Source organism: Ambystoma mexicanum, chromosome 4p, assembly GCF_040938575.1.
Source record: "Ambystoma mexicanum isolate Mex_15411 chromosome 4p, UKY_AmexF1_1, whole genome shotgun sequence".
NCBI lineage: Eukaryota > Metazoa > Chordata > Amphibia > Caudata > Ambystomatidae > Ambystoma > Ambystoma mexicanum.
Window position 1 is genome coordinate 95,388,392 of NC_090927.1, and position 24,623 is coordinate 95,413,014.

General features: G+C 50.9%; 1 protein-coding gene across 1 annotated transcript in view; it reads right to left on the reverse strand.

The window, feature by feature from the left end:
- GPN1 (GPN-loop GTPase 1) overlaps positions 1 to 24,623 on the reverse strand; it is a 320,660-nt gene that overhangs the window by 47,855 nt on the left and 248,182 nt on the right. Inside the window, exons 11-13 of the mRNA XM_069605436.1 lie at positions 5,168 to 5,207; positions 4,987 to 5,077; positions 3,822 to 3,929 (exon numbers count right to left, since the gene is read on the reverse strand). Coding sequence (XP_069461537.1) covers positions 3,822 to 3,929; positions 4,987 to 5,077; positions 5,168 to 5,207 — 239 coding nt within the window. The remainder of the gene's footprint in view (positions 1 to 3,821; positions 3,930 to 4,986; positions 5,078 to 5,167; positions 5,208 to 24,623) is intronic.

Sequence of the window (24,623 nt, forward strand, 5' to 3'; positions counted from 1 at the left end):
AAGTGCGAGGTAAGTGCAGAGCAAGTGCTGGGAAGGGGGCTGTAGGGATGCAGTGACAGTCCCACAGTGCAGGAGGAGCCAGTGCAAGTGGAGAGTGGCTGGGCCCTGGACCGAGGTCACAGAGTGGCCCAGATGCAGGTTTAGTGCAGACTTCAGTGGGGAGTTTAGCAGGTTTAGCAAGGGAGAGGGAGAGAGAAGGCAGAAGCGAAGAGGAAGGTTTTGAGGTGCTTCCGGAACCGGAGATGGTTCTCCTCAAGTTTCAGGGAGGCAGGAAGGCTGTTCCAGAGGGAGGCCCCTGCTGCGGAGAGAGATCTACCCCCAGCTCGTTGCTTCGAGAAGCGGCTGACCATGAGGGAGTTGGAGACGGATGAGCGAAGTGCCGGCGACCGCTGCCCAGCTCCCTCAAGTGGTATGATATGTGGTTGAAGCGGTGGGGGGGCTCCCCAGCGCGAATTAACAGAGTCCGGTTGTTTAATTCGTCCACTATGGAGTAGCCGTAGTCCTTGACGGATGTGGTCTCCCTTGGTAGGTGGAGGATGTTGGTGCGCCGGCCCCAGGGGGGGGCTGTCCGTGAGTGCCGCGGATGGGCTGCAATGTTCTGGTGCTGTGGGGTCGTGGGGCTGGGTGGTTGGGTGATGACCCGGCCCCCGTCGGTGAAGCAGGATCTCCCTCGGAGAGCGGACGCTCGGGTCCCCTGTGTGGAGGTGGTCGTCCGGGAATCCGGAATTTTGATGTTGCGGGTTGAGGGAGCTGGGCAGCGGTCGCCGGCACTGCCGATGGAGGGGGCCCCGCCCCGGGGAAGCGGCCCCCCGATGTTGGGGTGTCTTTCGGGTGGTGGGGTGAGCGGTCCCGGCGGGGTCCGTCAGCGTATCACTCCTGAGCAGAGTGGCGTCTCCCTCCGGCAGGCACACTGGGCTCCCGGGTCGTTGATCAGGGGGGACACTCACCAGATGCGTTGGTGGGGTGCAGCTCCCCCCGGCGCGGGTCAGCGCTGCCCCCCGGCGTGCAGCTCCTCCAAGATGGGCTCCAGCCGCACAGAGATCCTGCGTGGCGCCGGCCCTCGGCGGCTGTCCGGGGCGTTCAGGCCGTGGGGGGAGGGGCCACCTCCGGTCCTTGATGGGGTCCTAGCAGGCTCTGGCTGTCGGCCCGTGGGTTCGTGCCGTGCCCCCAGGGAGGGACATCAGCAGGGGGGCACTCGTGAACAGCCTGGGTCTGCCTGGGTCTGTGGTCGCTGGTCCCCGGCCCCGATGTGCGCCGCGGGTCCGTCAGCGCGAGTCGGCCGCCATCTTGTGCGCCTCGCACGGGGAGGAGGGGGAGGAGGGGGAGCCGGCCGGATCGCGGCAGAGGCTTCTCGGCTCCGTTTTTTGTCGGAGTAGGGTGGAAAGCACAGTTCTTCGCCTCGATCGTTGGTGGATCCCAGTGTCTATGGTGCCTGTAGGCAGAGGCACCCAGAAAAGGATCGGACTGCTGTGGGTTAGCCGGAGCTCAGGGAGCCTGCGTCCTCACTCCTCGGACATCAGGCCACCCCCAGCGTTAGCCACCGAGTGGGTGACCTTTCTACCCACGGCGTCCAAATTCTTCCCCTCGCTGTCCGTGGGAACGGAGGATGACTTCTTCCGCACAGCTGCCGAGACCACCGAGTTTGGTGATGGCTGTGACCGCAGACACAGGGGTGCAGACTCCGGGACCCAGTGTTTCTTCTCCAGTTGGTCTCTTTTCTCTGGGGCTGAGGCAGGGTTCTTTAGCAGCGCCAGGCCATCCTCCCAGACGTCATCCAGGAGGGGCACCGCCAGAATTGTCTTCCTTTTGGCCTCTCAGCACTGATACAGGAACCCTTCCTTTTTTGGTTTCTTCTGGCGTCAGCTGGAAGAGATCCGATGCGCAGGCGACCATGGGGTGGTATGAACACACTTCGTCCAGTAGAGACGCTCTCTGCAGAGGGGACACACTGCCATCGTCGTCCTTGTCTGTCACCGCTTTATCCGTCCCCGTATCCGTAGGGGGGGGAAGGGTATGTCTTTCGCTGGCAGCGGGATCGAAGCCACTGTGCCGTCGGCATCCTCTTCTCCATCTCCGACACCAGCGTGTGGAGAGTGGACAGGATGTCCAGCGACACTTCTCTGTGAGGCGGAGGAGGAGGAGTTGGCCTGCTGGACCCAGCGCCTACATCTTCGTCATCTCTGCCATTGGCGTCCCCCTCGACGGGTTCACCGTCGCCGTTCTCAGCGTTTCCGCCATAGTCGTTCTCCATGTCCTTGACGACCATTTGAACCAACGCCATGACTTCGTCCGACGAAGAAATATCCATGCCTTGGAGCACCCTAGAGGCCTCTACTCCCACCCCGCCCTTCTTTGCATCCTGAGTGGTAGCTGCCAGGCTCAGGGATGGCATCTTCTCCGGTGTCTTCTCCAACGGTTTGGCCGAAGCCTCCCGCCTAGCAAGAAGGGCCACTCTGGGCGTAACAGGGGGCCCCTGGACCTGGTCAGCCCTCTACGCCTTTGAGAGGGCAGCTGTCACCAGCTTGATTGACGAGGACGATTTCTCCTGGGCCACCTGGGACTTCAAGGGCAGGTCAGTCACCTTGCTAGGTGCCGTGGCCTTCTCCCGCAGCTTCTCGGGGGTAGCAGACTTTTTCGCGCTTGAGTGTTGGCTTGCGATGGAAGCAAACAGTGATGTCAATCGCGCCCTGCTAGTCGCAGGACCTGTTTGTGCAGCGACCCCGACGGAAACATACTTTCAGTGCTTGGCCTTGTCTTGGACCCCCACGGATGGGGTGACCTCAAAAGACTTATGAGCCCGCTCACCGGACCGGCCGGTCCTGGGCGAGGTATGCCCCTGCTTGCCGCCTGGGGTTGAGGTCTTGGCATGGAGCCATGCCACCAATCGGCTATGGCGATCCTTCAAGGTGCGTTTGGTGAATCCCAGGCAAATCTCGCAATCTGCCTCCTTGTGGTCTGGGTGGAAGCAGTAGAGGCACTGGGATTGTTTGTCCTTCACAAACACGTTCATTAGGCCGGAGCTGGAGCAGAGCTTGAAGAGAAACTCAGTCCTCCTCCGACATGGTGCGGTGTAGGCCCGATGGCCTTCTTGAATCTTCGATGAAACTCAACTATCCTTTCCCTCAGGCTTTTATTTGACAAAAATCAAACCTTTAACTGAAAAAGCATGAAGAATCGTAGATAAGGTAAACACTTGAACGTGCAGTAAAAATCTGAAGATGGCTGCCAGAGGAGGGGCTTTAGGAAAGGGCAGTCATTTGCTGGGGTTAGTAGGAACCAGAACTCAGTGATTGGTTTATAGGAGAGAAAGTTTGTAAGCAAAAGTGAAACTTTTTTCTTTTACCGAGGATTCCAGGCCTGATAATTCATGAGCATGTGAATCCATGCCAGAACCCAAGTTGGGGAACAATACTTACCAAAGCTGGCATTCTGTCACTGATTCACTGTTTTATTCAAAGGAACACTGCACACCAATGTGAATCACAAAATGGCTAAACGTTCACGGACTGTTTTGACGTTTTTCCCCAGAAAGTGGAGTGTGGGTAACCGTGCAAACAGCAACACAACTCAATTTCTATGTATTGCAGATTTGGAAACTGTCCCGGAAGAGAAAAGACCTCCGCACCCGTGAGCTGCTGAAACATTACATTTTTTAAACAATTGCAGTGTAAAATAGCATATTCCCTTAAGTTTCTGGATATCGTTGTAGGATGATCATCCATAGCCAGAGTACATATAGGAGTAAAGTTAGGTACTGTAATCATGTTTGCATTGTTCTGAACACATGAACTATTGCTAATACGTAGCTTTCATATACTTACTCTCATGGTCTATGTCATCTGTATCGCTGTCAACCTCCTCCTCTTCCACGTCCACACTTCCCCGTGTCAGGATCAGGTCTGAGGGGCCCAATACAGCTTCACTGGAGCCTGCAGGGAAAAATGTTGATTGGCAGCATGAGCAGTCCATGTACAGTGCGTCCTTTGAGGTCTATAAAACCCCATTTCAAACATTCCACCATGTACTAACTCTACAGGTATAACAGCTGTAAAGGATTGTCAACTATCTAACCTGCTCATTTAACTGTCGACTCAGGTTACTCTCACATAACCGATCACTATTTGCCCATGCCCATTTGAATTCTGTTACTGATTTATTCACAGCCGCTCCTGCTCCGATGTATAGTTAGTTATGCAATTCTTGCGCTTCACCCAATAAGTTCCTGCCTTTTGGCTCCATTTCCTAACACGCCTATACTCAAATCTGTACTGTCCCCTCCATTATACACATTCCAAGTATACCAGTATCAGATCTCTTCTCACCTGGCACCTACAAAGTTGAAAACTAATATAGCAAATTTGTCTTTGCCTAGTCTCAAAACCAATCACCCTGAAGGTCTTGAAAGTATGGCAGGGGAAAGGTAGGGCTGGTCAGAGCAATCAGCGGAATGAAAATAAATCTTCCCCGATTTACCATTGACAAATAAAAAATGTAAAGCGTCAATGATAATTTACAGGGTTTTCTTTCAAAGTAGTAGTGAGGCTCAAGGTAAATTACCAGCCGAGAGAAGAAATGACGAAAGGTTAAGAAATATGCACCACATTGCACTGGTGAAAAACATGAACGAACAAAACAAAGCTTGCATCTCACCCACCCGCTTGCTGAAATAGATTTAGTCGGAAAAATAAAAACCACAAGCAGAAATGAAATTAAAACAAGGAAGCCATAAGAAAAAATTATTCTGACCAAGAAATCGGCGACTTGTTAATAGATGTCCGCTTTCAATATTTAATGACACTTTACCATAGAATAGAATGAATGGCCATGAGACTTTAGATGCTTTTCTTTACATAGACAAAGTTAACAGATCCACAGGGCCAGAAATATTACTGATCTAAATTACTGCTGCAGATTGAGCAGAGCATGTTTTGCTTTATGTCCTAGACCACTACAAACCACAGACCACAACTGATGCAAAGCCCTTACCTGGCATACGCTGGGGATCTAGTGCAACAGACCCCATGTCTTTCTGCAGGCGCTCAAGCTGTTCCTTCTGTTGCTTACTCTGCTCCTCGGCCTATGCAAAAGAACAATACACAGCTGAACAAGCAACCAACATAGCAAGAAACTATATGGCAAGTAATTAAAAAAGCAGGTGCCGTCTTACCAGCTTCTTATGTAAACGCTCATACTCTGGACGATAATCCCTAGAGACAAAGTAATGGCACGTGTTAGAACAAAGGAATACAGCCTCTGGTTAAAAGTGTCCTATAAATTAAGAAATTGTCAGTCCAACTGTCTGTATGACATTTCTGTTTTTCCAGTTTGAAGGCAAACTGTACTTTAAGCTATTTGAGTAACAGCAGCCAAAGGCAGTAAATATAATTGGAGGAAAAGATCTGTCTAACGCAAGAGTGTGTGTGTATATAAAAGGCAGAAAGAATGTGGCAGCTATGGTTGCTAAAGTAACCATAACTGAGCCACTGACAACCATTACACATTTCATCACACTTTGGCACAACATACCATCCATGGTGTTCCATGCTCATTACCCATGAACATGTCTAATGGATCAGTTTGCCTGAGGCATGACCTTTGACCAAGTCTCATACACATGCTAGCCAACTATTGTATACAAAGGGCATGGTATGCCACAGGTTCCCCCACATTAAGTGGAGACGTTTACTCATGTTGGGTAGATCTTTTATTTAAATGCATATTTTCCTCCACATGCGAGTCCCCCATAACATTTTGCTGGGCTTGTGGATTTTTTTGTTTATGTGCCTAGGTGAGTGGGAACCTTTTGCCCCACGCACCCATTCTTTTACTCTGGCTATGGGAGTCATGTTTGTGTCATATATATATATATATATATATATATATATATATATATATATATATATATATATATATATATATATATATATATATATATATATATATATATATATATATATATATATATATATATATATATATATATTATTTTTTTTTTCAGAACCATGCTTTTCACCAGCGTTACAGCAGACTCTGTGCAGTGTGGCTGGGATCCCCGTGTGCTTCCTTTTTATGTACTTTTATTTTCCTTGTGTGAACTAATGTTCCTGTTAGGCAAGATTGTATGCAGTAACCTGTGGGAGACTACACAAGTCTTGTCCTCTTGCTATTAGGTAACCCACCTATTGGTATAGGACTGTACTACACATGTTGGCAGCCAGATCTCAAGAGGGGTAAATGTGAGCTGTAGAGCTTTAGAATCAGAATCCACATACACAAGTATCCAAATAACATTTGCACTCAAGGTTATCTAGTAAAATAATTATTTATTTAACAGTCAGTTTTAAATAAGCATTCTTTAAAAAGGGCAATGTGCAACAATAAAAATACACTTCAAAATAGGTTCTCAGAATCAAGACAGCAAGTAGATACTCTTTGGAGAAGCTTCATACACACTTCCTACACCCCGAGGTGATTTCACTAACTAGGACAGTATTGGCATTTAAATATCACTTTTTGTAATTGGTAGATTCTGAGGTTGGTAAAAAGGGAAGGTTATAGGAAGGAAAAAGGTTAACAGGTTCTCAGAGCATGTGAAAACGTTTAAAATCTTCCAATGAAGTCTAGAGAAAAGCTTGCCCAGCAATACGAGTTAAAAACCCAGGTACAACCTATGAGGTACAGTTAGAATCAAAGTCAATAGGTCAGAAGAGTTTGCAGAAAGCAAGCACAGCCAAAGTCAATTTGAACAATGTCAGTGGAGCTGAGGCACTTCTTAGATAGCACAAATGTCTTGCACAAAGTTAGTGAGTTTGTAGAAAATCACTGTTCGGCTACAAGCTGTTAGGTTTGTGAAGGTCAGAGCTGAGATGAACTCTTCAAAACGCAGTCTCAAGTGAGATAATGCAAGCTACAGACAAAAGAGGCAAGTACCCCTTAGTCAGAACAGTACCTTAGGTTAGAAGAGGATCCAGCTGGCTTCTGTCCTGGTTGCAGATTCTGCGTTCCTGGGTCTCAGTCGTGGGGACAAGAGGGAGGACGTCTGGAGGACTCCTGCACTTAAGTTTGAAAGTCAGCGGCAGCTACAGGCTCTTTTCAGTTCAGCAGCACTGCGCGGTTTCAGCTACCGGCAAATAGCACCACCGTGGATCTTGACACTTGATGGGCTTCCTTCGCTTTCCGAGTCTAGCATCTGGTGAGGTGACTCGAGCTTGGGTCGTCCTACTTTAGGAGGGTCCTCAGGATCCTCCTGGAGCTCCAGTCTGGCTTAAAGACGATGCACTACGGATTTCTTGACCCCGGCACTCGGTTCCAGCAGCAGCAAAGAAGTTAAGCCAGTTGGGGAAGGTCTTCCAACAAAGTTCGTCTTGGGGTTAGTTGGTTCCACCAACCCAAGGGAAGAAGTCGTCCTTTCCAGAGCTTCTCTAGTTGATGAGGAAAGGGAGCTTCAGCACTGCAGCTTCTCTTCACGATTCCTTCGTCGGATGTTTCTTCCAGTGGTTGACTGTCTTCAGTTCAAGAAGCCTTGCCTTTTATGCAGGGTTCTCCCATTCATGCACAGCCTAGCTGTCATTGTCACAGCAGGGTGGCTGTCCTGCAAGGACAGCCAGCCAATCAGCACTGGGTGCGTTCAGGTAACCAAGTAGACTAAGGACAGGGAGGTTTCAGGCACCTCCCTCACTTCCTGCCAGACCCACTGGAGCCAGAGGCGAGTTTCAGTACTGAAGCCCGCCAAAGGCAAAACTAACAAAAGAGTTAAATCTGGTTTGGCGTGCAGAATAAAATCCAAGAAAGACCTCACAAACAAGACATGTTGACACAATGGTCACCCCTGGGTGCTACACTAAAGCTGAGGATTCAGCCTGGGGCAAAAATGCACAATGGTAGGAACATTAAACCACTGCCACCAGCCATTAAATGTAGTGATAGTAACATGTGAAAGTAGGAAAAGGGGCTACTAGATAACCCCAGCACTCCACCTAATGTGGGGTGTGCTGGACCTACAGAGGAAAAGGGCAAGTAAAGTCAATTCCACTTCACTATTCTTGGGAACAGAAGTTCACCCAAGAAAAGGTTTTAACCCTTAAGAGAAATCTTTGGGATTTCTCTATGACACTGCACTGAGGCTGCTGTGTGTCACCACACACAAAGTAGATGCCTATGGAGTATGTCAGACTCCAAAACACAGATCAGATGAAAAATACATTAGAGAGTGAGAAAAAGGTCTCACTCACTCCAGGGTAGAAATTAAAAGTCCTAACGTCCAGCAAAAGAGCTAGGGGTCTGTAAGGTTGAAGGGAATTAGCACAGAAATGGGAATTCTCCCTAACAGTTCCGAAGAGAAGGGGGATGGCGTACCTTACTCACTGTAATTGTATTTCTGATGATTGTATCTGCTTAGATTCACATGCTGTGCATATAGTCTGACATCTAGTGGTAATCACGTATTATTGCATCTTTTTTTCAAAGACTGAAAAGGGATGTCGACATGGGCGTGACTAAAACCATCTCTAAAGTGACGTGTAGTGTAGCCAAAATCTTCACGCTTCGAGGTCCCACCCGTTTTTGTTCTGCCGTCAGGGAGCCTTATAGAATGTGTGAGTACAGAAGAAAAGGTGTAAGATGTCTATGTTCCGTCTACTCCATGAGGGGAGGAAGGGCGTGCACATGTGAATCTAAGCTGATACAAATCAGAAGACATGCATTACTCACCATAATAGCATTTCTGAGGATTGTATCTGCTTAGATTCACATGCTGTGCATATGTTCCGACATCCAGTGGTAACACCCGGTCCTAATACCCCATAAATTATCCCCACCAATAATATCGACTATGGCCTTACCCCACAACCATAAATATGGCGATATTATTGGTGAGGATAATATTACCCGATACCCACGGGAGGTGGCAAGGTGCAACAGAAGCAATCAACTCTTACCTCTGAACACTCACCTCAAGCAAACAGGTTGCGTAGCACTGCTTGGCCGATTTTGGATTCCTCCCTGGAATCCCTGTAGACGCAGTAGAACTTTGTGAAGGTGTGCATGGACCTCCACGTAGTAGCCCTGCAAATGTCCAGCGGGGGACACCAGCTGGTAACACTGTCGTCGAAGCTACGCTCTCCGGGCAGCGGTCGGTTCACCAACCGAAGACGGTGCATAATGCAGCTGGAGAACTACCTTGAGATGGTAGCCTTGGACAAGGCCTTCCCATGGGTCACAGGACCAAAATTCACGAACAGCTGTGAAGGCTTTCCGAAAACTATTTGTGCATGCGACTTATAACTTCAGGGCCCGAGCAACGTCCAGTGAGTGCAAGGCCCTTTCAACCGGTGACCATGGTTTCGGGGGAAAAAAACAGGTAACATCAAAGGCTCGTTGAGGGGGAATTTCCCACAGAACCTTCGGCATAAAAGAGTGGTGCGCCTGCAACACCACCCTCGATTCGTGGAAAGTCAGGCATGGCTGTTTGCAGGATAGGGCCTGTATCTCACCCACCCTCCTGGCGGAGGTGATGGCCACCAGGATGGCCACCAGGAAAGCAGTTTTTCACGAGAGGAACTTTAAGGGGGCCAGATGCATAGGCTCAAAGGCGGCCCCCACGAGTCTCGTCAGAACCACGTTGAGTTCCCACGCCGGGGCAGGAGCCTTCACCGGCAGGAAAGAACGAAAAAGTCCTTTGGTCTCATCGACTCGTCAAGGAATTCATCAAAGTGAAGACCTTCTTGGAGACCTGGTGTAGCGGAAGACAGCCGCCAGATGTACCTTGACGAGTCATGCGCCAGTCCAGCCTTAACCAAGGATATCAAATACGGAAGAATCTGCGGGGGCGTCACCCTCAGAAGGGTAATATTCCGTGACCGGCACCAGGTAGCAAAACGCTTCCACTTGTCACCGTAGTACTTCAAAGTCGAAGCAGCCTGGCCTTGGCGAGGACCTCCATGCAGTTCGCAGTTAACTCGTATCCTCCAAACTCTAGGGCTGCAGGAGCCAAGCCCTCAGGTTGAGAGCGATCCTGGTTTGTGATGCAGGATTGCGCCTCCTTCTCTAGCAAGAAGATCCGGGACCGGCGGTAGCCACGCTGGGGCGAGGAGTATCATCCTGCACTGACACTGACGGAGTGTATTGAGGACTGAGCAGGAGAGGCAACAGAGGAAATGCATACAAAAACATCACCACCCACAGGAAGGAGAATGAGTCTCCCAGGAACCTCGGTTGGTAGAATCGTCTGACAAACCTCTGGCATTTGGAGTTCGCCGCTGTCGTCGTAAACAGATCGATCTGGGGCCTGCCCCACTTGGCGAAGATGTGGTCCATCTGGTTCTGCCGCAAAAGGTGATCTCTGTCGAAAGGCATGTCCAGCACCTTCATATGGACCTCCTGGGGGAAATCTGTGGCCTTCAACCAGCCTTGGCGACGAAGGCAGACAGCGTTCTCCCATCTGCCAGAACCCTGTGTCGGCAATGTCCAGCACCACTGATGGCGTGGTCCAACGCTACCTCTCCGTCCTGGAAGAGAGTAATCGCCTCCACCTTCTTTTCATCCGGGAGGAACTCCAAAATCGAGCCCAGCTTGTACCACAACTCCCCATCATACCTGGCTCGGATCACCAGTGCGTTGGCCGACTTGATGGTGGACGCCACATTGTAGACCACTTTCCTCCATCCATGGCATCCATAGTCTTATCCTCGCTGTTCGGAGGGACTGAAGATGACTAGGATGGGTTAGATGTCCGTTTCCTCGCGGCTGCCGAAACCAAGTCCGGCGACTATTGCGACCTCAGGCATTTGGGCGCGGAATCCGCTTCTTCTCCAGCCTATCACGCTTGGCTGTGGCCGTGCAAGGGTTCTTCAGGAGGGCCAGGCCCTCCTCCCACATGTCGTCCTGGAGGGGCACTGCCATGATGGTCTTCCTCTTGGCCTCGCGCCTAAACCCTCCTCCCAGGTTTCTTCCGGCACAAGCTGAAACAGCTCGGAGCTTTTGGCGATCATGGAATGGAATGACCCCATCTCGTCCGGTGGCGACACCCTAGGCTGCGGGAATCCTCTACCCACTCTAACGATTTCATTGTCCGTTGTCGTGGCCACATCTGTCCCCGTACCAGTGTCTGCGCCTGCTGGGGAGAGGGGGCCCCGATGACGATATGGAGGACGAAATGGAGGCATTGGGTCGCGCTTCCTCTTCTTCATCAGCGGTTGGTCGGGGAGCTGATGAACCAATGGAACAGACCCTTGCAGCATCCTCTTCTGGATCTCCGACACTAAAGTGTGGAGGGAGGACAAGATGTCCAGAGATGCATCCCTCGGCTGAGCTGGCATGATCGGAACCCTAGGCCCCACGCCGTCCTTGTGGACCGTGTGTAACGACCCCACATCCTCGTCGTCCGTGGACGACACTTCCATTGCCTGCGATGCAGCCTTGGGCTGATCTGGGGCCTCCTTTGGCCTCCCCACCCCTTTTTTCCCCACCTTGAGGGATCGGCGCTGGGCTCAGAGACAGCATACTCTTCTCTGGCATGCCAGCAGACTTGGCCACAGTCACTGCAGCCATTTCCCGCCTCAGAGGCAGGGAAACCTTCTGTGCTGTGGGGTTTAGCTTTACTTGATCAGCCCCTTGAGACATCGTGAGAGCCGCTGCCGCCACCACCAGCTCTATCGTAACAAAGGCTTTTCCTGAACCAATTGGGCCTTCTTGGGCAGTTCGGCCGTGTTCTCCTCGTCCCTGCATTCTCAGGCTTCTCCCGCAGCTTAGTCCTGTTGGATGATTTCCTTTTCAAGCAGGAGCTCGATTGCGGGCTGGCGATGGAGGCGAATGGTGATATTGATTGCGCCCTGTCCATCGCGGGACATGCTTGAACGGTGACCCCGATGCAACCGGACTTGCAGTGCTAGGCCTTTTCATGGGCCCCCGCGGATGAGGCGCCCTCAAAGGACTTAGAAGCCCGCTCCTCAGACCGGCCGGTCCTAGATGAGGCATGACCCTGCTCGGAGCATGGGGCAGAGGCCTAGACGTTCAGCCACGCAGCCAGTCTACTCTGCCTCTCCTTCTCTGTGGTCCGGATGAAGACATAGGCATTGCAGGTGCTTGTTCTCTGTTGTGGAGAATTTTCATTTCTGTGCCAATTCCCTTCAACCTTCCCTTCAAAGACCCCCAGCTCTTTTGCTGGACTCAAGGATTATGATTTCTTTCAACCTCAGTAAATGGGACCTTTTTCTCACTCCCTTGTGTTTTTCCTGACTGGGAATATTGCGTTTTACTGTTTTATTGAGTCTGACCAACTCCATAGGGGTCTGCTTTTTGTATAGTGACACAAAGAACATTAGGTGCAGTGCCACTAAGAAATCCCTTGGACATCTCTGAATGTTTTGATACATTTTCTCGGGTGAACTACCGTTCCCAAGAATAGTAAGATGATCCCAGTCTTACTTTTCTCTTTGTGGGACCAGCACCCACCACCCTATGTGGAGTGCTGGGGGGTTACTTAGTAATTCCTATCCCACTTCTAATTTAACATTTCTTGTTACACTAACTTACTTGAAATGGCTGGTGGGTGTGGTTTAATTTTACTACCAATGTTTATCTTTACCACAGGCTGAACCATCAGCTACAGTACAGCACCTCATGGGTGTCATTTTTCTAAAAATGCCCCCCCACACCCCCCATCTTTTTTTTTCTCCATTTTCTGTTGGTTAGTTTCTTCTAGGCTTTTACTCTGTTGAAACTGGTTTGAGCCCTTTCTGTGTTTTGCCTTTGGCGGGCTTCAGCCCTGAAACCCTTCCAGGCTCCAGTTTGTCTGGAAAGGCAGGGAGTGAGAGAGGGTCATGAAACTTCCCTGTCCTTTGTCTCTAGGTGTGCCTGAATTAAACCAGTCCTGATTGGCCGGCTGTGCCACCCTGCTGTGCGATTGACAGCATAGGCTGTGAATGAATGGGAACTTGCATAAAACGCGAGGTTTTTGGGACTAGAGGGAGAATCGACCACTGGAGAGCAACATCCAAAGAAGAAGACGTGACAAGACGCCAACAGCACCCTCCTGGACTGTGAAGTGCCCAGTGAAGCCCTGCAGCTGTGCTGACCCCGGCTTCATATCGACTGGGAATACCCAGCTTCCTCCCCTGGGCTGGTGGGACCAACTAGCCTCAAGACAAGCTTCCATTTGGCGCAACCCCCCTCCCCCGATTTGCTGTGGCTCACCAGAGCTATAGAAGCCCAATGCCAGTGGACCTGTGACCATTGATGAGTGTATCGTGTCTGAATCTGGTCAAATCTTCGTGGGCATCTCAAGGACCCTACAGAGATATGAAATCTTGATCCGGTGTCCACTCACCAGAGTCCAGGACCGAGGCAGCAAGCTTCTTCCAACCAGAGATATTCGTTCTTCATTGACACCTTTGAAAAGGCACCAAAACAGTGACGTGCCGCTGAAACAAAGGGAATCCGTAGCTGAGGAGTCCATTTCCCGAGACCGCAGGATAACGCCAGACATCCTCCCTTTTGTCACCACGACCAAGGGTCTTCCAAGCTGTTGCAAGAAGGAATCCAGATGGAAGTTTTCTCTTCTGATCACAGGTACTGTGGGGTTTGGGGTGGTCACCTTTTAGCCATAAATTGTGCTTCCTATCTTGCGACATGATTTTGTTCCACTAAATTAAACCCTGTGTATATTATAAATAACTAAGTGTGCAAGTGCTACTTGTGCTTACTGATTTCAATTGTACAGCTCTACAACTCACATTATCCCTCTTAAGATAGGCCTGGGTGCTCAGTCACACTACCAACTTGTATAGTACAGAACTATACCAAAAAAAGGTGGGTTACCTGATACCAAGAAGATAAGTATTGTGTTGTCCTCACCATTTGGACTGCACCAATTCCTACTAAACAGCTGCCGGAGGAGGGGCTTAGTGAGAGGGCCGTCATTGGATGGGGGCAGTATGACCCAGAGGACAGTGATTGGTTTAGAGGCGAAATACAGTTTGTAAGTGAAAGTGAAACTTGTCTTTTTACCCGAGGATTCACAGCCTCACGGCGGGGAATATTCATGAACATGGGAATCCATGCAAGACCCCATGCTGGGGAAAGAGGGACATTTGCATAAAGGCTATAGTAGCTCCTGAGCCTCGAGCAGAGTATGCTCTAGGGGTACAAGATAAGTCTCTCTTGGCAAGAGAGTAACACAGTGTGATGCATTTAACAATCCATTTAGAAAAAGCCAGCTTGGAGACCCCTTCCCTACCAGCGGCAACAGAGACAAAGAATTGGTTTGTCTTTCTTAGTGGTTTAGTTTTATCAAGGTAATATACCCCTAACCCTCCCAACATCCAGTGTATGAAGGTTTCCTTCAGCTGAATTAGTGGGATTCTGAAAGAAAGATGGTAGTTCCATGGATTGGTTCACATGGACCTTATAAATAATTTAGGCGCAAAGCAAGGGTGTGTACGCAGTACCACTTTGCCCTTATGTATGCTTACAAATGGGTCTTGAACTGGGAGAGCCCGTAGTTCACTAACTCTCCTGATGAAGGCAATGGCTACCAGAAAATCAGTCCGATAGGCGAGAGCCTTAAGACTAGCCTTGTGCATCGGATCAAAACGAGGTCTCAGTTTTGTAAGAACAGGATTAAAGTGCCAGCTGTGAATTGGGTTAGAAATACGAGGGTGGAGTCTTTTTACCCCTTCCACAAATGGCTTAATCAGTGGAATTCTGCGAGATGTGGTGTACGCAGAGAGGGCAGCAAGGTGGACGTTAAGCAAGTTGAAAACAAGTCCTGAATCTAATAGGTGTGTTAGATAAAGGACTATATCTTTAAGTGAACAGTCAATTGGGTTGATGTTTTAGTACTACAACAAACGACAAAGTGTTTCCACTTATTGGAGTAACAATGTCTGGTGTTAGGTTTCCGTGCTTCCCTAAGAATGTCCATACATCTTTGAGGTAGTTGTAGGTACCCAGACTGACTTCGGAGCCAAGCTGTTAAGTTGAGGGATTAGGGGGCACAGATGCAGTGTTTTTCCAAGGTTTTGTGACAGAAGGTTGTATGGGCAGGGCAGTTCCCTGTGTGGGAGCCCACATTGGAGCTACAGGATCAGCGTGACTTGTTCCTGGTGCATCTTGTGCACTATCCTGTTGAGAAGGGGAATCGGGGTGGGGGGGCATTGAGTAGGCAAATCTCCTGAACCATGTTATCCACTGACCATTCCCATGGAGGTGTAATCTGTTCATTGGGTGTTCTCCAAAGTCGCGAACAAATTGATGTCTGGATGACCCCATTCTGCAGAGACGTTCTTTAGAATATGTTCTTGCAAGTGCCACTCATGCTCTACGGGTAGATTTGTACAGCCCTGGAGAGTGAGTACCCCCTCGTTTGTACAGATAGTACATGTCCATGGTGCGGTCTTTAATGCCAAAACTTTCTTCCACTGGAATTGTGTTTGGAAGACGTTTAGGGCTTTGAACTCTGCAAGTAGTTCCAACAGATTGATGGGTTTGGAAGCTACTGATGGAGACCACATGCTGTGTGCTGTCTCTTGTAGAAGGTGTGCTCCCCACCCTGACAGGGATGCATCTGTGGTGAGAATGGCTTCTACTGCCGGGGGATAGTGAAGGATTTCCCCTTCAGAAGGTTTTCTTTTGACCACCCCTGCAGAGACTGAACGAGGGCTGTCGAGACAACCACTAGGTTGTCCCACTAAACACTTGTCTGACACCATTGACTCGAGAGCCACTCCTGCATAGGGCGCATGCGCTGGCGGGCGTATGGAACCAGGAAGATGCAGGTCCTCAGCCCCATAGCTGCATTACTTTTTGTATGTTATCCAGCGACTGGCTACATACAGGAGGGATCTGGAACCTTTTTTGGGCCCTCTCTAAGGGGAAGACGAGCCAGTCTTCTGTCAGAATTAGTGCTCCTAGAAACCGTTTGACTTGACTGGAGACCAGACTTTACTTTCTCGTTGAGAATCCCAGGTTGAAAAGGAGATCGCTTGTCTTCTGAGTGTTCTCCAGACACATTTTGAACAAGTCTCCACTTATGAGCCAGTCGTCGAGCTGACGGTACATTAGAAAAGACTGCCTGTGCGGGTGAGCTGCCGCTACTGCTAGTACTTTTGTAAATACCCTTGGAGCAGAGGCAATGCTGAAGGGGAATACCTTGAACTGATCGTGTGTTCCATCTTGACACCAAGGTACTTTCTCTCCGCTGGCAACATGAAATATGAAAGTATGCCATCTTTCATAGCCAAAGTGGCCATGTAAACCCCATGTTGTAGCAGAGGTAATACTTCCAGTATAGTTGCCATCCTGAACTTGAGGTTTGACATACTTGTTCGCAGGCCACAGATCTAAAACTGGGCGTATGGTTAAATCCTTATTGGGTCCAAGGAAGTATATTGAAGAAATAACCTTGTTTACCTGATTTGGGACGACCTTGATCGCTACCTCCTGCAGCAGGATCTGAACTACTTCTAGCAGGATGTGTAGATGTTCCAGCAACAGTCATCTGTTCTTGGGTGGGTGGTACCGGGGTGGTTGCAGGAATTCTGTGCAATAAATTATAAGTTACTCACCGTAGTGACTAACGTACTCTTATTCCATAGTCCCCCTTCCTCCATACTGCATGGGCGTCCCTCGCGAGGGACGGGAGACTGAACCTTTTTCACAAGAAAAATCTTCTAAATTTAGAGGCGCGGCCCTGAGAGCATGCGCTGCCCTGCCTCCGCCACCAAACCTCAGTCCCAAAAGACGTGTCAACAATAGATATACCATCTATAATTACTTACGTCCCGTCCCCTTTCCTCCATACTGCATGGGCGATTACAACTGAATGTAGCCCCAGGGTGGAGAGGAGACCCTCCTTAAGCAAACAGGTTCCGGAGGACCGCCTGTACGAAAGCCGCATCTGATCTGGAGCCGGCATCCAAACAGTAATGCTCGCAGAAAGCCGAGGGAGTGGCCCATGTGGCAGCCCTGCTTATGACCTGCCAGGGGACATGGCGCTGAAAGGCGATGGCCATTGCCTTGGTCCTGACCGCGTGGGCATGCATGTTCGCCGGAAGGGTTCTATGCTGGCCCTCGTACGCTTCCTTAATGGCCGAGACCATCCAGGAGGGGATGAGACCGGCCTGGCGCCTCCAAAAGGTGATGAATAGGGCATCTGACTTACGGAAGCCCTTGGTCCTGTCCAAGTAGAATTTCAGGGCATGCCTGACATCCAGGCAGTGCAGAACTCTGAGGCTCGTCCTTCGGGTCCGCAAAGAATGCAGGAAGGACGATCTCCTCGTTCAAGTGAAAGGCTGATGGTACCTCAGGTAAAAATGCCGGTTGGGTCCGCAGGACCACCTTGTCCTTGTAATAGGTGGTGTACGGCTCTGAGGCGACTAGGGCCTGGATGTCGCTAACCCTGCGCGCCAATGTGAATCCGACTAGCAGGGCCGTCTTGATGGTTAACAGCCTGATGTCCGCAGTCGCCATGACTCAAAATGCTTGTGCGCGCGGGCGCCCAAGACTAGATTCTAATCCCACCCTGGGTATGGCTTCCTGATGGGCGGGTAGAGCCTGGTGAGCCCGGCCAGATGTCTTCCGACGATCAGGTTGGAGGAGAAGACTCCTTCCTCTGAGTTCCTGTAGGCCCCAATGGCTGAACGGTATTTGCGGCAGGTGTCCACCTGCACGCCATAGTTGGCGAGGTGAGCTGAGAATGACAGTACGATGTCCAATGAGCAAGCCAGCAGGTCGATAACCTTCGAGTGAGCCCAGTGGCAGAACCTGGTCCATTTACTCTTATACTGAGCTCTGGTAGCCTTGCTCCTAGCCCCTTGTACGATTTCCAGGTTGGCTTGAGATAGGTTGAGGTGGCTGAGCGTTACCTGCTCAGGAGCCACGCGCTGTGAGGGCCAGCTTTTGGGGGGCGGGGTGGAGGACCATGCCCCCTGCTGTGTCAGCAGATGTGCTGGGCCCGTCGGGAAGTGGAATGGAGGGACCGCTGAGAGGCTGAGCAGCTCAGAAAACCATGGCCTGGCTGGCCACCACAGAGCTATCAGAATGAGGTTGAGCTGGCGAGACTCCTTGAACTTGCAAAGTACTTTGTTAATCAGTGGAGTGGGCAGGAAGGCGTATGCAGACATGCCGTTCCACTGGATCCAAAAGGCGTCGCCCAGGGACGCTAGCCCCAGCCCCTGCCAGGAGGTGAACTGGGGGCACTTCTTGTTGTGCCTGGTGGCAAAGAGATCCACCTGAGGGAAGCCCCAACAGTGGAAGATCTCCTGTGCAACAAGGTAGTTCAGCTGCCACTCGTAGTTGTCCGCACCCAACCTGCTGAGCCTGTCCACTTCCAGGTTAAATTCCCCCAGAAGGTGCACTGCCGTGAGGTAGATGTCGTTCTCCAAGGCCCATTCCCACATGCTGATCGCCAGTCTGCACAGGGAAGGGGCCTGCCCCCCCCACCCCTGCTTGTTGATGTAGTATATACAGTTCGAGTTGTCTGTCTGGATGAGGACAACCCTTCCCTTGAGACGTGGGAGGAAGGCTCTGAGCGCTAACCAGATGGCATTCAGTTCCAGCCAATTGATGTGGTACTCTTGTTCTCTAGGGTGGCTCACCAGCCCTGTAGGAAGGAGTCTGTGGTAATTGTCACCTGAGGGGCAGGGGGCCGGAAGGGCTTGCCCATCCGCAGGTTGCAGTCCCTGGACCACCATGTGAGGTCCCGGTGGAGAGAGAGGGGGATCTTGATAATTTCGGCCTGAGAGCCCCTCTCCTGGTTCCACGATGCTGCGAAGTGTAGCTGAATCCTCCTCATCATGAGTCTTGTGTGGGGGACAGCCAACAGTACTGCTGCAAAAAGTCCCAGCAGATGCTACCACCAAGCCAAAGTAGCGCCCCAGCTGAGGAAGTGGGACGTGGCCCTCCGCGATCTTGTCCTCCGAGGGGAAGCCTCTCTCAGAGCGCGTGTCCCAGATGAGGCCCAGGACAGTCAACGACTGTGGGTTGCAGTTGTGACTTCTTGAGATTGAGCGAAAAGCCCAGGTCGTGTAGGGTGTTCATCAGTGCATGGGAGGAGTGGTGAACTGCTTCTTGAGATGTAGCTCTGACGAGGCAGTTGTCTAGGTAGGGGTATATATGGAGGCCCTGAGCCTGGAGGAGGGCTGCCACTGCATTCATGAGTCTGGTAAAGACCCTGGGGGCTGAGTTGAGGCCAAAGGGGAGGAACTTGTACTGAAAATGGCAGCCCATGATCCTGATACCGAGGAAAGACCGATGGGGTTGCCAGATCGGGACATGCAGATAGGCGTCCTTCAGATCCAGGGAGCACATCCAGTCTCCCCTGCATAATGTCTCTGCAATAAACACTGGCGTCACCATCTTGAACCTCTGGAGAGATAAGGAGAGGTTGAGGGTGGAAAGGTCCAGTACAACTCTCAGGGCAGCCTGGTTCTTTTTCTGAATGGCGAAGATCCTGGAGTAGAAGCCCGATCCCCGCTCGGAGGCTGGGACTTCCTCCACGGCCTCGCACAGGACGAGCGACCGAATCTCCGCCAAAAGAGTTGCTGTCCCAACTTGTGGAAGAGGAGGAGAGGAGGGAGGAGAGGAGGGAGGAGAGGCAGGAATAGGTAGACGGTACCCCGAGGATACTACTGACAAGATCCAGGGGTCCGTGAAGTTCTGTCTCCAAAAGTGTGAGTGAAGAGCAAGCCTGCCCCCCACTGGCGACATGTGGACCAGAGTGGGTCTATCATGACTTCTTAGCCTCGGAGGCAGAGGAGGGGGACTGGATAAAGCCCTTTGCCCCCCCATTCCTTTTTGATGCTTGTGCCGACTAGAGGTCGGGAGCGTTCCGGCTGTCTAGACCTCCGTTCCTGGAAGCCGCGGAAGCCTCCATATGAGCGATCCTTTAACCGAGCATTGCTGAGACTGGGAGTACGCTTTGGGCATGGTCTTTGTCAAAATGGATAAAGACTTAGCCATCTCAGAGCTACTCTTCTTGTTCAGTTCTCCGTCTGTGCTGGAGTGAAAGGGGTTACTGCCCTCGGAGGGCAGGTCTAGAAAACGTTCCTGGACATCCGGGTTGAACTTGGTTGCCGGAACCAGGCCAACCTTCTCATGTCCGTGGCAATACAGATGGCACGTCCAGAGGTACCAATGTGTGCCAGAGTGTACTCCATGATATCCCGAGCCACGAGCTTGGCTTCGGGTAGCCCCGTCTTGAAACGCGATTGGCTGTGGGTGGGGAGTTCCGATAGGAAGTTGGCAATTTCCCCCCATAATCTTTGGTTAGCAGCTGCCAGCATGGCATCTGCGTTGGCCTGTTGCAGGTGCAAGGAAGCATTGGAATACATCTTACCGTATGCCTCCAAGGTTTTCTCCTCCTTGCCTAACAGCGCTGTCGATGACGAAGACGAGGACGACTGAGGCTTGGAGTACAGTGATGCTGCAGCGATCACCGTGGAGTGTGGCTGAGGATGGGAGGAGAGCAAGAGTGTATCCCCCTCCATCTGCCAGTACTTGGTATGCAGGCGGCGGCTGACTGGCTGGACAGAGTGGGGTTTGAGCCAATCCTTCTTGGCGAGGGACACCACGTCGGTCTGTAGTGGAATTCCGCTCTGGCAGACGGGCGCCTTGTGAGGACTTCGGCAAGGACACCCTCTGCGGGTTGTTCTACCTGGGGCTGGGGGAGGTCCAGGTATTCCACCAGGCCCGAGATACATTCGTGGAAGGCCCTGGATGATGATCCTCCTCATCATCATCATCAGTATCCTGAGGGTCTGGGGGAGGAGGAGGAGGAGTATCCGTAGCCAGAGGCTAGGGGACGGGGAACGCCGCTGCAGGCTGAGGAAGAGGAGGATTAGGCTGATATGGAACCGCCTGCAGAGTAGGCTGTGGAGGCGGATGTGCCGGGGCCAAAGAGGTGTCGTTGGAGGAGTCTGTGGTGCCGCTAGCATAGCGGGAAGGACTCCCCCCCCCCCCCCCCCCCAACTGCCTCATTGGTGATAGCCCCCATATCTGGAGACTTCATGAGGCAGAGGAACCTCTCAAAGATCCGGTCCTCGCTGGCTGAAGGAGGAGGAAGAGGCGGAAGGCACAGATGGGGTAGCTAGAGGCAGTAGAGGCTGCTGCCGAGCCTGAACATACGGACGCAAGGGAAAACAGCCTTGCGCATAAGAAGGGTAAGCCGTAGGCCACGTACCTGGTTGATGCCAGTAGAACCTCGATACTCGTTCTTCGCCGAAGTCCTGCAGAGGCGTCGAACAGGTGTCCTTTTCTGGCACGTCAGCCATTTTGTTGAACTGCCTACCACGTGGCTGCAACGTATTGCTCGGCTCGTTGGTGAGAGCCTCTGCCAAGTCTCTATGTGAGCGGCATGCGACTTGTCCCGCTCCTCAGGTCCGTGCCCGGTAGGTGTATCCACCTCAACCCGGGGGTCGTTAGAGCTGCGTTCAGGCACCCCCTCGGATGTGATGCCGGTAACAGGGTGTAGCACCTCAGCCATGATAATAATAATTCCAATAATGATGCCGGTACAAGGGTAGAGCCCCTCGGGCGCAAGCCAGGTAATATCCTCCCAGTGCCAAGCAGCGGCCCCTCAACCTTGGCACTGGGAGGATCCGAGAACCCCTAAGCCCAAAGGCCAGTAGCTATAACAGCCAGTGCGAGAGTTGATATAAGGGCCTGACCGGTCCGTCCCGCGTAGGAGAGTCCCCGGGAAGGAGTCTCCCTTGTGAGGTGTGGATGAAAATATAGGTCCTACCTCCGGCCTGGATCGATGTCTCACGAAACTCTTGAGGTCCTCAGAAGGAGACCGCTGAAAGAGCTCCCTCCACCTGGCTAGTCTTTTCTTCAGCGCTTTCGAGGACAGTGAGCCGCACGCCGAACAAGCTTGCTAACCGTGGTCTGGGCCAAGGCAACGTAGGCAGAGGGTGTGGGGGTTTGAAGTTAGAAAGGGCCCTTTGCAGGATAGGCACCTCCTGAACCCTGTCAAAGTAGACATGTGCCAGGGAGGAGCTGTGGCGTCTGAGGACCGAGTACCTATTGAAAAAAGACCAAAGCAGAGATAGGAATCCACAAGTGGAATTACATGGCTGAAGCCAAACCCAGGAGCACTGGTGAATTCGGCCCGTTCACGTCGATGCGGAAAAGGGGACTGAGGTGTGGCGCCAGAGGGCGGAGTCAGGGCAGTGCATGCTCCCAGGACCGCGCCTCCACGCCCCTCTAAATTTAGAGGGGAAGATCATTTCTCTGGTGAAAAAGGTTCCGCCTCCCGTCCCTCGCTAGGGACGCCCATGCAGTATGGAGGAAAGGGGACGGGACGTAAGAGTACCTCCGCTGATATTTTTGAGTACTCTTAGGTAAGATTTTCATATTGTGATAAATCCTTCTGACTTGTGTCAACACAAGAACTTTTTGCTTGGACTTGGATGTTATTTTCTCTTGTGCCGAGGTGAAGGGGAATATTCCCCCTCTCCCCCAACCTAGTTTTTACTCTTTTTATGGGGAACCTTTTTAGGTCTCTCCATAGTGTATGGTTGGAGTTATAGTTTCCTATAACATCTGGACTTAGGCTGGGTTGCCCAGTTAGGCTTCCCTGGTAATTTCTTTTATGTACTTGGGTGAACTACTGTTCCCAAGCAGGTAAAGAGGGATTTTCACCCCCCTTTACATTTTATATAGTGAGCCAGCACACCCCACCTTATGCTGGGGGGATACAATGTATACCCTTGCTTACTTACCTTTAGCACTTTTGTTACAATTGCAAGTTTACTTGAATGGCTGGTGGCAGTTTTTTTTACCTTAGTGACTTTAGTCTCATTACTCGCAGGCTGTTAAATCAGCCTCGGTAATGCACAGAAGGGCCATCATTTTGCTAAAATGGTGGGCTCCTTTTTTCGCAGTTTCTCGTTTGCTTGTTGTTTGATGTCTTCCCCTACAATTCTAGGCGCCAACGACCTCAGTGGAAGTTTTGTCTTTAGCAGGAATCCTCTGTATTCCTGCAAAGGCTGCAGAGTGTCTGAGAAGGCAGGAAGCGAGTGAGGAGTCCAAAACTCTGCATCTCTGTCTTGCACCTTGCCAGAAAGGAACCCAGTCCCAATGGAGGGTTGGCTGTCCTGATTGGGCAACCTGACTGCCCCTTTCTATAAACTGCAAGGAGAGATTGAAGAAGTTGTGCTGTAGTTCCTGTTAAACACTCTGAACCTGGAAGCTGCTGACAAGTCGACCACTGGAGCAGAAACCGAAGAGGAAGATTAAGAAAAGACATCTATAGCAATTTCCAGCGACCGGAGAGCCTGCTGTGTAACCAGAGTCTGATGCAACCATTCCTTCCAATCAACCTGAGAATTCTGACAATGACTACTCCTATCCAGAGGCTGGTGAGATCCACCAGTTTCCAGAAGACCTGCATTTTGAGCAATCCCACAATGTGCTGCAACCTTACTGGGTTGCAAACCGCTAATACCCTGCAACGTAGAGCCGAAGTCCGAATCTGTCCGAAACATTGGTGGACTCCTGCTGGATCGCCAGAGACACGATTCGAATCCCTGAAGTCCCCTCACCAGAGTGCAGGACCGAGAGAAAGAATAGAATCCAACCAGTGATATTCGTTCATCAATCCACCGAGTTGCGAGAATCCACAAAGAGTCCTTTGCTGGAAGACTCCTCCGACGACTGATGCAAGTCCCCACCCAGTGTCCACCAGTTCATTCGTCTCCAGACCAAGAATCCAGGGACCAGGTCCTGTGCCGCTGCATCCCAAAGGCAGCCACTTTGAAGCCCTTTTCTCCAAAAGGTACTTTGTGGGCTTGGGTATTACTTACCTTCAGTCTGGTGTGCATCCTGTGAGGCCGAGTGGGTGATTCATGTGGTTGGGAGTTTGCCAATACCACTTGCCCAGCCCTAATGCTGGAACGCATATAGGGACCCTTCTCTGAAGTCACTGAACACTAACTCTAAAAGTGAATACTTGTTTAAGATGATCTCCTATGAACTATGACGTTCCTGCAACTGAACCCTAGCTCAACCTGCCTACAGCTGGCACCTAGACCACTAGGGTCCCACTTCTGCCTCAGAGACCTCATGTGTTAGGGAGAATTCTCAGAAATGTGCTATTTCCTCTCTACATTAGAGACCCCCAGCCCTTTTGCTGGACTCTAGGACTTTTTCATTTTTACCTGGAGAGAGCGAGACCCTTTTTCGCACTGATGTATTTTTCTGTGATTTGAACTTTGTTTCTTTTGGTTTTTGGAGTCTGAAACTCCATAGGCATCATCTTTTTACATTGTGACACAGCACCTTCAGTGCAGTGGCACAGGGAATTCTTTCCGATTTCCCAAAGGTTTAAATACCTTCTCTTGGATAAACTACTGTTTCCAAGAGCAGTAAAGTGAAATAGACTTTACTTACATTTGTAACTTTTTAGACCCAGAACACACTATCTTACAATAGGGTGCTGGAGGGGTTAGTTAGTATCCTTTTGTCTAGCTTCTCATTTAACATTTATTTTTATTTTACCCTTTCTACGATTAATGGCTGTGTTTTTACCGCAAGCTGCATTGGCAGCTGCAGTGACGCACCCTTGGGTGCTATTTTTGTCAAAATGGCCCTGGTCTTTGTTTTCTGCCATTTCTTTGTGGGAAAGTCCT